The 12,046-nt window shown below is 52.6% G+C and overlaps 1 protein-coding gene across 2 annotated transcripts in view; it reads right to left on the bottom strand.

Annotated features, from left to right (window-relative positions):
* The window catches only part of CRHR1 (corticotropin releasing hormone receptor 1), a 38,160-nt gene that overhangs the window by 22,053 nt on the left and 4,061 nt on the right, over window positions 1–12,046 (bottom strand). Inside the window, exon 2 of one of the 2 annotated variants that reach the window (XM_059669838.1) lies at window positions 2,774–2,881. The exons of the other annotated variant lie outside the window; for it this stretch is intronic. Coding sequence (XP_059525821.1) covers window positions 2,774–2,821 — 48 coding nt within the window. The 5' untranslated portion in view covers window positions 2,822–2,881. The remainder of the gene's footprint in view (window positions 1–2,773; window positions 2,882–12,046) is intronic. 2 annotated transcript variants of the gene reach the window in all.

Raw genomic sequence — 12,046 nt, 5'->3', positions numbered from 1 at the left:
AATAGCATTTATCTGATTACTGAGATTTGGGGCACCTTACATTTTGCACTTGAGGAGAATGCTTCATTGGCCTCACCCTAATCCTGGTCCTGCCCTGCTCCCATGCCTTCTGCCCAAGCTAGACTCCACCATCCCCCTCCCCCCCTCCCCAAGGCTGTACTAGTACCTCCTCCCTTCCCCCGCACCCCTCCCCACTCACCCCTCTGGACCTCAGGGCCTTCCCCCAGTCCAGAGGCAAACTGACTTGCCCTTTTCCAGAGGCGAACTTCCCATGCTCACCTGTCTCAAATGTCCTCTCCTGCCCTGTCCCCCTCTGCCCCTCCCAGTGCCACCCACTTCTGGGTAGCTGCTCCTTCCCACACCTGTCCAACGACAAAGGCAGGCTGTGCTCCCCTCTCTCCTACCCTAAATTCCAAGGTGGACTCGAGTGCTCCCCACTCCCGGTCAGAGTCTGTCCTGCCACCACCTCCTTCAGGAAGCCACCCCCGCCCCTTGACCCTGATAATTCACATATGTTGTCCCCTCAGTGCCCTGCCTGAGTCCTTAGTGGGCTTGTTGACTATTCACTCACAGGCACACTCCTTTTTCACATCATAGGGGTCTCTGTGCTCTTACTGAGTCAAGCTCCTAAGCACCCCTCCCCCAGCCCTGCACCCCCATCTGGTGCCCAGACCCCAGCTGCTCAGCAAACAGTGCTGGGTTAGCTAATTCACTCCTGGGACTCGGGAGATATTACAACGAACCCATTCAATTCTCAGGCCCCAAGGAACTTCCAACACTTTATTAATCAGTAATTAAACTTCGCAGTCGCCAGAGAGATGGTGAAATATCTTTACTCTCATTTTCCAAGTGAAAACGCAGAATTGGAGAGAAGAGGAAGCCACCAGGCCAGCCAGAGGCTTCTGCTGGCAGAGCAGAGAGGAGTCCTCGGGGACAAACCTGCACTGCTCAGCTCAACAGTCAGCAGGGACCCAGCTCTGCTCTGTCCCCGCCCGGCTGCTCAGTCAGCTCAGGGGGCCAGGGGCTCCTTCTAGAAGGGGACTAGGACTCCCTGCCACCTCCCTCCCAACATGCACACACGCACACAGAGAATGGAAGTGGGGCTCCAAGAGGCAGCTCAGCCACAGGCAAATTAAAGAAACGGAAACACTCTATTCCAGATTATCAGTCATGCTGCCTGACATTCCACCATTATCCTTCTGACCCTGAAGTTGTGCTTTGTGCTTCAGTCTTCAGATCCCCTTAAAATACCGCATTTCATTCCCATGGAATTGCTTATAAATCAGTGCATGGATCCTGTGGGTGTCTGCACACCTGTGCTCTTGCAGGCCTTCGCCCCTCCTCAGTCTGGCCCACCCTTCGCCCGGTGAGCCCTGGTGGCCTCAAAAGCCAGCCCACAGCCCCTCCGCTTGGCAGCACTTTCCCTCACCCTCCAAAGTGGAGCAACTCAGTCCCCCCCTCCCTTTTATACATGCGCGGGATCCTGGTGCTCATGACACCAGCAGAGGGGGACCCTGGACTAGCCCCAGATGCATGAAACAGCCTCGAGACAAAGCACTCACGCCCCAGGGTTCTAATTAGATGGAAAATACACCAGCCACACGTCTTAGCCTCGCGTCTTAATGTCTCAGGTTCATTGAGGAAAAGAGCAATCCGGATTCATCATGAAGCCAAACCAAATGCCCCAGGACAAAGGGCTAGCCTGTCCTTGGCTGGCTGCCTACAACCCTGACCCTTACATCTCCTTCTTGGGTATGATGGGTCGCAGAGTCATTTTCTACCATGAGAGGGCTGGCTTTGCATTATGCAAAGAAAAGGGCTTCTTAATATTCCCGAACCAACCTTTCCGCTCAGGAAAGGTCAGCTCTGCACAGAACGTGTGTCTGTGCCACGTCAAGCTCTAAGGAAGGGTTTGAAGAGGCTTCTGGCTGATTCCTGAATCACACTTCCATGAAAAATCGGGAGTATTTCCTGTGTATTTTCTCCCACCATCCATTGCTCTCCTTTTCAACATTCACTGCAGTTTTCTATCTCCATCAACAGGCAATTGCCGCATTGTAGGAACAGGCCCCAGAGTTTCAAGGATGCTGTTTATTTCTTTCTGAAGCTGAGAGTTCCTTAATGGAGGGCCCTCAAGCACACAAGGGTAGGGGCACGAAACCCTGTAAGTAAATGCACAAGCAGTGTGTAATGACAACCATTTCCAGGGGAGGGTGCCAAGCATCTGCCACTTCTCAAGGAGGCCTCACAACCCCCAAATCCCCGGGGCATATGGCAAATGGGGTCACATCGGAGGCCCGGGCCTCACCAACCGTACCTGTCATCCTCTCTGACGGCGACCCCAAAGTGGTTTGACCTGGGAGCTGCCACTCTCCCGGATGCCTCCATCTGCTTCCCTCCCCCGCCTCCAACAGCAGCCCTCGCCACTTTTTCTCCTTTCAGAACAATTGTTAAAATATATTTTTATTGACTTCAGAGAGGAAGGGGGAGGGAGAGAGATATAGAAACATCAATGATGAGAGAGAATCATCCATCAGCTGCCTCCTGCATGCCCCCTACTGAGGATGGAGCCCGAAACCTGGGCATGTGTCCCTGATCAGGAATTGAATCATGACCTCCTAGTAGTTCATAGGTGGATGCTCAACCACTGAGCCACACCAGCCGGGCTCAGAACAATTTTAGACAAACCAAGCCTTCAGGACTTCGTAAGGTTTACCATTTTCCAAAAATGGCACCAAGGATCTGAGGCTGGTGGAGCGCTAGGCTCACTCACCTGTACCAAGGGGCACCGCGCTGCAGAAAGCAGACGGGTAGGTCTCATGCTTCCCGTTTCATACGGGTTTCACAGTTGAGGTGCTCCAGGTCACTGAACTGTTTTCAGCTGTTGAGTGAGGACTAGGACACAGTAAGCAGGCAATCCGTGTCTGTTTTTCTAAGTGGATGAAAGATGGAGGAGGGGATGGCTCAGGTCAGGACAGGGCATGGGAGAAGGGATGGGTAGAGGAGGGTGCAGGACTGGGCATAGAGGGTGGGGTGGAAGGGGCACAGTGTGTCAGCTGCCTGCTCCGGCTGCTGCCCTTGCCCCCACCCCCAGGCCAGCGCAGAGCAGGAATTGAAGCTGCCATCCCAAATCCCAGGGTGACTTTGGCATAAAGGTTAATCACACCCAGAAAATGCTTATTAGAGACCATAAATAACTACATTGCTGAAGCTCAGTTTGGTCTTTAAAGGCACAAAGTGCAATTTCCCTTGATGGGATGATTTGGTAATTAACCTTTCAGGGAGGGCTCTAAAGGGAAAAGAGGGAGCTGGGGGCAGAGGGAGCTGCCTCCTAAACGTTCATGAGGAGCCAGGAGAAGGGGTCCTGCCTTCCCTCCCCTTCACAACAACGTCTGCTCCTCAGCTTGGGAGAGCCCCCCAAGCCCCCATCCCCCAGGCCCAGGAAGACCTCTGACAGCGCGGCCGCTGCATGGTTTGAGAGTGACCGCCCAGCAAAGTCCCTTCTCCTCTGCTGAGCTCTGAGTCCAGACCTGCTGTGGACTGTGTGCCTTCAGGGGAGTGAACTGGCCCCTCTGGGCAAGGAGGCCTTTCTTACTCCATCACAGGGATGTGGGCCACCTGGGGGAAAGCAGGAGTAAGATGTTTCTGCAGTTTAAAGTCCCCTACAAGTGTCCATGTGGTCATTACCACAACTTGGTGGCTGTGGGCCCCCGAATCTTCCTGTTACGGAGGTTGGGAGCACAGCAGGCTTCCCACAGGTAAGGGAGGGGTGCAGGCCGGACCAGCCCTCCCACCCCCTATTCAATCAGGCTGTTCTGCCTTCTCTGTAAGCTTTCCAGTGGGAAGGGCTTTTTTTTTCAGCTTAAAAGGAAAGTAGTTTTGTTTTTTTAAACCATTCAATTTAGCGATCTCACTAAGACTCTTGCTGGGCTGATTCTACATTCAAGGAGTTGAAATATTCAGTTTCATAGCAACTTTCAAATATGCAGCACAGTATCGTTAACTATGGTCACCACGTTGCACATTACATCCCCCAAACTATTCAGCTTAACACTGGAAGTTTGTATTTTTTCACCTTCACCCATTCCCGCCTGCCCTCCCTCCCGACCCCAGCAACCAGCGAGTCCTCTGCTTCTATGAGTTCCATTTTTTACAAATTCCATATATAAGAGGTCATTTGGCATTTGTCTTTCCCTGTCTGACTTATTTCACTTAGCATACTGCCCTCAAGCTCCATCCATATGGTTGCAAGAAGCAAGATTTCATTCTTTTTTGTGGCTAAATAATATGCCAGTGTATATATACCACATTTTCTTTATCCACCTATCCATCAATGGACACCGGTTGTTGCCATGTCTTGGCTATTGTGAATAATGCTGCAATAAGTATGGGGGTCAGGATACCAGTTCGAGATGGTGATTTTGTTTCCTTTGGCTACATACCCGGAAGTGAGATTGCTGGATTATATGGTATTGAGTTGTATGAGTTCCTTACATATTTTGGACATTAACCCCTTATCAGATATGTGCTTTGTAAGGTATAGCCTGTTTCAAGCAAAGCCAAGAGAAGAAACTCTAAATATGAAAAGAGGAAAGGTCATAAATCAAGATTTCATCAAAAAGCTGGCCCCTCTGTTACATTTAAAAACCAGGTTGCAGAAATAAAACATGAGCAGTCAATTCTCTGAAACCTGTCTGTGCCTACAGGAGATACACCTGTAGTTACAGAATGACGATTCGGGAAGGGCAGGGCCCACAGGGAGTTGTGCAGTTTCTGCTCCGCACAGAGGTGCCAGCTGAGGTGTCAGTGGGGGTTAGAATTACAGGCTGTGCACCAGCGGAGCTGGGCCCTGACGGGGGTGCCTTTTCACCAGCCAGAGTAAAACTAGACTGGGGACAAAGGACAGCGAGGCCTTTTCTCGGCGCTCTTGACTGCCCAGGACTTCTGATCACCCTCTTCCTACCCGTCCTGCCCCGGCCAGCCACCCCCCTCACCCCCTCCACAGCCTCTTCCCATGACAGCTACAACCTGCCCCATCTCAAGGCAAAGAGCCTGCACTTCCCCCAAAGTGGGTGAGCAGTGAAAGACTATTCTAGGCAGACGAGAAATAATTTATTATTACATTTAATTGACTTAAATTACTGTTGTGCAGAGAGGAAAAATGGGAATGAAAATCTCCTGCCTACAGTTCAGGGAGGGGAACATGCGTGGTGTTCCCCACCCCCAGGCCTTCTTCCTGGGCTCAGGGTGTGCCCCGCCCCGCCCCCTGCTACTTCACTGCCCTGCTCCCCTAATGAGGCTCCCCAGCAGAGCTGAAAGCAGCAGGCTGCCTGTTTCACCCCCTGAGGAGCAGAGGACCTGGGGAACCCCGGCTCTGGAATGTACGCACCCCATCCCAGGGTCCCAGATATACTATACGCTTGGGTCATAAGCTCCCTGAAGGCAGGGTCTGGGTTTGGCTTTGTCCTCCGTGGAGCCTGGCATAGAGTAGGTCCCGATGCATGTTTGTTGAATGAATAAATGAACGGCCGACACAGTAATGAGCAGATTGGCTTTCACTTTCTGCCCCCTTTGACCAAGGGGTCCCCTCATGATTCCCACCAGGACGTTTGGTGGGTTAATTTCCCACTCCTGCATCTCCTTCCCGGCCACCAGGGGCTCTCTCTTGCTCTTGGTCTCCATTTCCCGCATGGATCCCCACCCTGGACTCCAGCGGGGTGTGCTGAAGGAGAAAAGTGTCTGGGGGTGCGAAGTGCAGGGCTGAGATGCTGTTCTGACTCTGACAAACTTGCTCTGTGACCATGGGCAAGTCACTCCCCTGCCCCTCCCACCCGTTCCCTGGTCTGTAAAACGCGGAGGGCAGTGTGTTCCCTACGCTCCTTCCCAGGTCTAACTACGTTCTGGCTCCAGGATCGACAGGGGGGTAGAGATTCAGACCTCTCACTTTGGGGTCAGAGAGACCCACACTGGAATCTTTTATCCGCCTCTTCCTCCCTGTGTGATCTTGGGCAAATCATTGGACATCTCAGAGTCTCAATTTTCCCATTTGTAAATGGGGCTAATAGGCACGAAGTATTTATACCTTAAAGCTCTTGGGGAGATTCAACAATATGCTGCAGTTAAAACAGCATGGGGCCAGCATAGAGCGAGCAGTGAACGAGTGGTAGTGATGACTGGTCTGTACAAGTTGCTTTCCTACTGACTTGGCCTTCTCCCCACAAGCGCTCCATGACGGGTCCCCTGCCCACCCAGGACACCCACTTCCCATCACCACTCTGTTCAGCAGCCACCAGCAAAAATGGCCCGTGCATGACACTCAATGATGCAGATTTGCTGGCACAGGGAGGGGTGGTGGGCAGTGCCCTGGGGCACTGCTGACCTCCCTCCCACCCCCATCTAGCCTCCTTTTCTGCCTCTCACCCACTCATTTCCTCCCCTCCAGTTAGGATTCTCTCAATATTTTCTCATAGTCTGTGCCTTCTTGGCCTCCTTGACCCTTTCCTACCTACCTTCCTCTCTCCTGGTCTTAATCTCTACACCTCTCTGTCTTGCCCCTTTCTCTTCTCTTCTTTCCCCCTCTCCCTCCCTTCCTTCCTCTAAATCCCAGCTTTTACTGAAGACTTGCCACAGTGCCAGGCCCCATGATTTTTCTCATTTAATCCTCAGCTCCAAGGAGTTGGAGCCCGTAGTATCTTCCCATCGTCCAGATGTTCCAGCCCTGGGATTGAGCCCCTGCCTCCCTCCCACCCCCACCCCCACCCCCAGCATGCACCCTCCAAAAGAGAAGGTGTAGCTTTTTTTCCCCTCTTGACCTTTGGCTCTGGGCTGCAGCCTGGCTCCCCGAGAGCTGGCAGTGGGAATGGGAGGGTTGGGGGGTGGGAGGCAGCAGCAGGGCCCTGTCAGCGGGGACACAGGAAGGGTTGAGTTTGGTTCTGGTGGGAGTGGAGCCTGGCTGGGGCTCTGATCTGTCCTCTGCCCCTGGGGGCTGCTCAGCAGGGGCTGAGTGTGGCTCCCAGAAACTGGGGAACCACCCCTGAGGGGAGGCACCTGCTACTCTGGGAGACAGCCGAGGTGTGTGCGGAGGACAGCACGTGGAGACACCAGCCACGCAGGTGCCACTATCGGCTGCGCTCTCACCTCAGCCGCTCTCTGACACGTGTAAAGTGAGGGGATTTCACTGTGGGCCAAACGGGGTGTCCTTTGAGAAGCTGCCTGTGGAAGGGGATGCGGAGCAGGCTGGGAAGGCAGAGTGAGATCATCTGGAAACTTCTGATTTCATCTAATTCACAGGCAAAGAAACAGACAGGGCCATGGCAAATTAGATTCTATTCGAAAATAGGAGTTTGGAGGCTGCTTTTTCTGGAGAAGCAACCGCCTTCCGAGGCCATGGGGGTTGGCGTAAAGGGGACTGCCAGGCCACCAAACCCCACTGAGCAGTGAGATTTAGGCCAGAGATTAGCAATGACCACGTAATTGTCCGTAAGATAGGCAATGGCCCTGTCTGTTTCTTTGCCTGTGAATTAGATGAAATCAGAAGTTTCCAGAGAGCGCTTGGCGTCCGGGAGATAGAAAATTCTGTCTCAGGCTCAACTCTAGAGATTCTGGCCCCACAGGTCTGAGAGGAAACTCGGACTGTAGTGTTTAATGCTCTCCAGGTGATTCTGAAGTGCCACCAGGTGGAGGGTAACTGAACAAACCCAGTGCTTGTTAACAGGGGCAGTTTTGTCCCCAGGGGACATGTGGCAATGTCTGGAGGTATTTTTGGTTGCCATGACTGGGATGGTGCTACTGGCATCTCGTGGGTAGAGGCCCGGATGCTGCTCGACACCCTAGAGTGCACAGCACAGCCACACAGCAAAGAGCCACCCAGCCCCACGTGTCAACAGTGCTGAGACTGGGAAACCCTGGGCTGGAGGGTTTTGCAGCTTCCTCCCAGCTCTGAAAACACCCACCACCTGTCCATCATGGGGGTTGAAAAGGAGGAAGGAAGGTGGTGAGAGGAGGGGAACTCTGGAAAGAATGGGAGAACAAGAGAAAGGGGCCTTCAAGACAGGAAGGGGCCCTGGATCGAACTCTGTCTAGCAAAGTCCATGGCCTTGAACCAACCATGTGCCCACCTCCTGGCCTCAGTCTGAGGATGAGTTCTGGTGGGAATGACTCCTCCTGGCCAGTTGGGCAGTCCTTCCCCTCACTGAGCTCCTCCAGGGGTGGGGGCATGCAATGCTGCCTGTCGCCAGGGCCAGCTCCTCAGAGGCCGGGGGCAGAGCTGGTCCGGGAGCCCTGAAGCCGATGGGGGTCCCTTATCTCTGGGGAGAACAAGGGCTAGAACCAATATGGGGCTGAGCCCTGTGAGCTTCGGGCTGAGCCCACCCTGTCTCACCAGAGCCTTCAGACCACTGAGTGTCATGAGTCTTCTCCCACCTCTGTGACAAGGTGCAGCTTGATGAGTGAGAATGAGGAGGGGGAATGGAATGAGGAGGGGGAAGGGCTCTGAGTAAACCAAAGGTTGCTGCCCCCCTGGCTATTCTGACCCCTCTACCCCCACCCCACCCCATTCTTCCTGCTTCAATCAGTCAGCCCAGCCCAGCCCAGGCTGCCAGAAAGAACCTCTCCATCCTCCAGTCCTCACAGCAGGAGGTGCAGAGCATGGCCTGTGGCCAGACCTCAGGAAAAGTGAATCAGGGATCCCCGGCATTGAATTCTGGCCCCAAGGGAGGGCTTTAGACCAATGCTGCTCAGAGGGTGGTCAGGACTGGTGCAGGCTGCAACTGGTACTGAGTAAGCGAGTGTTTGGAAACTTTGATAGGAGTTTGTCCACACATGTTGTTAATAGACTCATCTCATTGAACGGGGTCTAGACCAAGCATGTCAAATTCATGGCCTGCGGGCCACATGCCTCATTTATTTGGCCTGAGTTAGCCTTTGAGTTTGACATGCTTGGTCTACTAGAACAATTCAGATGTCGTCCAACTCTCCAGGTGAGTCCTGTGGGGCAGGCTGCACAGTCATCACGCACAGTAGGCCCACCTGTCCATCTGTCCATCTGCTGCAGGTTGGAAGGTTCCACGTGATCCTTCCCCACAGCTGGGTTGAGGAGCCCTACTTTAGCTGAAGGAGAGAGATCGATGGCTGGCTCATCAGGCAAGGCCCCATGGAGGAGGAGGGTCTTGAGAGTGATGGTTAGGTTCAGTGTCAAAGGGAGGAGTGGGGGGAGGGACCACCAGTGAAAGCAGCAGGCCCCACTGGCCACATAGGCTCTCCTCCCCCTTTATTTTCTGTTCCTTCTGAACTCCGTGGGGGGTGTTCTGCCCTGGGGATGGTGGGAGGGTGTGGGCTCAGCGGGGAGCTCCTTCCCATAGACATGCACCAGCAGCCCCCTCACCAGGGGTCCATGTGGGGTCTGGTTAGTAAACATCTCCATGGTAACGGGCCCACTGTCTTTCTGGGGCTCTCTGGTAGCCCAGGAAGGCTCCACGTAGCAGGTTAGGGATGGGGAGGTGAATCTTCTAAGAAATGGAGAGGGGGAGGCAGTTCCAGGGAATGCTATCGCTGGCTTCAAAACCAGGGACACATGTTCTCTCCGTGTTAGGAAGAGAGTTCAAAGCAAGAATGAACAAAAAGACGCACAGGTCTTTTTCTTGCCATCACTTCTCTGCCCCTCACCCCATCTCCCTCTCCCTCTCCCTCTCCCATTCCCTCTCCCTCTCGCCCTCCTCTTTATACTTCTCTCTCTCTAACTTTAGCCAGTGGTTTCCATCTTGGCACCACCTTTGGTTTCTCTGTGTCTGCCTGTCACTGTCTGTCTCTCTGCATGATGCCCACACTTCATATAATAACATCGTCCACTCTGAGCAGGCCCACGGGCACTCAGCTGGGCTCCCAGCGCAGGGGGCCTGGACCTGTGACGGCTGGGCCTTCCTTATACAGCCCAGGGCTTTTCTTCAGTCCTCCAGGGTAGCCAAACCCCTCCTGAGCCCCATTTTCATCCCAGCCTGCACAACCCAGCCCTTCATCCCCAAGCCTCCCTCCTTCTCCCCACTTAACTCTGTCCCCACCTTGGTGGGGCTGCTGTTCCTCTAGTAATAGCTGGTACTCCTGGAAACCATTCCTGCCAAGGAGGCTAGGGAAACACGATCAAGGGGTGGAGGAAGGGGGATAATCCCTGCTGTAAATGGTGTGTATGTGTGTGTGGGGGGGGGGGCGGGGGGGGGAAGTCCATGCATCCATCTCTCACTCTAGCCTGTCACCTTAGGCAGGCTGCCTTCCATGTACCTGCCAGGAATACTGAACAATACCTTGTCCTAACCTTCCCAAAGGTCTCGACCTCCCAGCACTTAAAGGTTTAACTGTGTCCCCTTGTGCCTTGCCATGGGTGGCTTCCAGATTGTAGCCAGTCAGTCAGCGTAGAACAACCCCCACCTCCTAATTCTGCAGCTTGGGAAGCAGATGGACCAGTCAGGCCAGTTTCAGTCCTGGGCTCTGACCTAGGCGCCCTGGCTCATAGCCAGATTGGCAGGAGGTTGGGAATGATTGACAGGTGGAGGGGGGCAGGTGCCACAATTCTCACCTTTAAACACCTCCCTGGGGCTGCTCCTGAGGCCCAGTGAGCAAGGGGTGGGATCCTGAAATTGCCAGTGTTTCTAGGGCGGAAAGAGTAGCCACAAAGATCCCAGAAATGGTTTCATGGCTGCTGGGTGACAGATGTCAAAGAAAGTGGTTGGCTAAAGCATTTGAGTTGGATGTTCTGTGTACAAGGAACCACTTCCTAGAACTGCCCCTCAACATGCCCACTTCACAGAAAACCCAGTGCATGTCCATATCCCCCAATCTCCTTCCCTCCTTCCTCCCTTCTGCTTTCCAGCCTCTCAGTTTTGTTGAAGCAGACACCACTTACTCTAAAATGAAATGGTTAATAATCTGTTGCATATGTAGACAGACAACAGTATGGTGATTACCAGCGGGAAAGGGGGTAGGGGAGGTAGGAGAGGGTCAAGGGGGATAAATGGTGATGGAAGGAGACTTGACTTGGGGTGGTGAACACACAATACCTACAGATGATGTGTTATAGAATTGTATCCTTGAAGCCTGTATACTCTTATTGACCAACGTCACCCCGATAAATTCAATAAAAATAAGAAAACAATCTGTTGCTTAATAGAATCCAGCTAGTTGTTTTCAAAATAATTATTTGCACCAGTGAGTTAGTCATCTTGTATTATCCTCCTTACATGTCTCTCTTTTTATTGTCAAATGTTCTCACATATCAGAGATGTTCAGAGGGCCAATTGCAAGTACATCCGTCCTTTGACCTTTGAGCTCAGCTGACAGCAGGGGGCCCCATCCTTCCTCCCCAGGGACTGTCCAAAGGACCTGGGGCAGGAGATTCTACACTACCACCCACTCCTTCTTCCACTATCCCCTCACAACTCCTCCTTGTGATGGTTTTTTAAAATTTGGTAAATTTTGATAAAATTTAGTAAGATTGATTACGTGATTAGCTAATATTTATTAAGCAGCTACTATGTGCCAGACACTGTGCGATTGTGCTTAATTTCACACCTGACATTTCATGAAGTTATTCTGATTATTCCATAAAGTAGGTTCTATTTCCCCCCTTTTTGCAGATGAAGAAACCGAGGTTTAGAGTGATAACCTAATTTGCCCAGAGCTTCATAGTAGAGTCAGAATTCGAGCCTAGATCTGCTTCACCTGATGTTTTCATTTGTATAAGGAGATGCTGACTGTCACATTGAATGGAGTGAGTGGTGGCTGGCAGAGAGAACAAGTCCAAAGACCAGCATTTAAAAAGGACTTGATTGCCCTGGCTGGTTTGGCTCAGTGGATGGAGTGTTGGCCTGTGGACTGAAGGGTCCTGGGTTCGATTCCAGTCAAGGGCACATGCCTGGGTTGCAGGCTCGACCCCCAGTGGGGGGGTGTGCGGGAGATAGCTGATCAGTGATTCTCTCTCATCATTGATATTTCTATCTCTCGCTCCCTCTTCCTTCCTCTCTGAAATCTATAAAAATATTTTTTTTAAAAATAAAGA

This window comes from Myotis daubentonii, chromosome 16, assembly GCF_963259705.1.
Source record: "Myotis daubentonii chromosome 16, mMyoDau2.1, whole genome shotgun sequence".
NCBI classification, from domain to species: Eukaryota; Metazoa; Chordata; class Mammalia; order Chiroptera; family Vespertilionidae; genus Myotis; species Myotis daubentonii.
The sequence above is the reverse complement of the archived record's forward strand: the minus strand, read 5'-3'. Positions and strand labels throughout refer to the sequence as shown.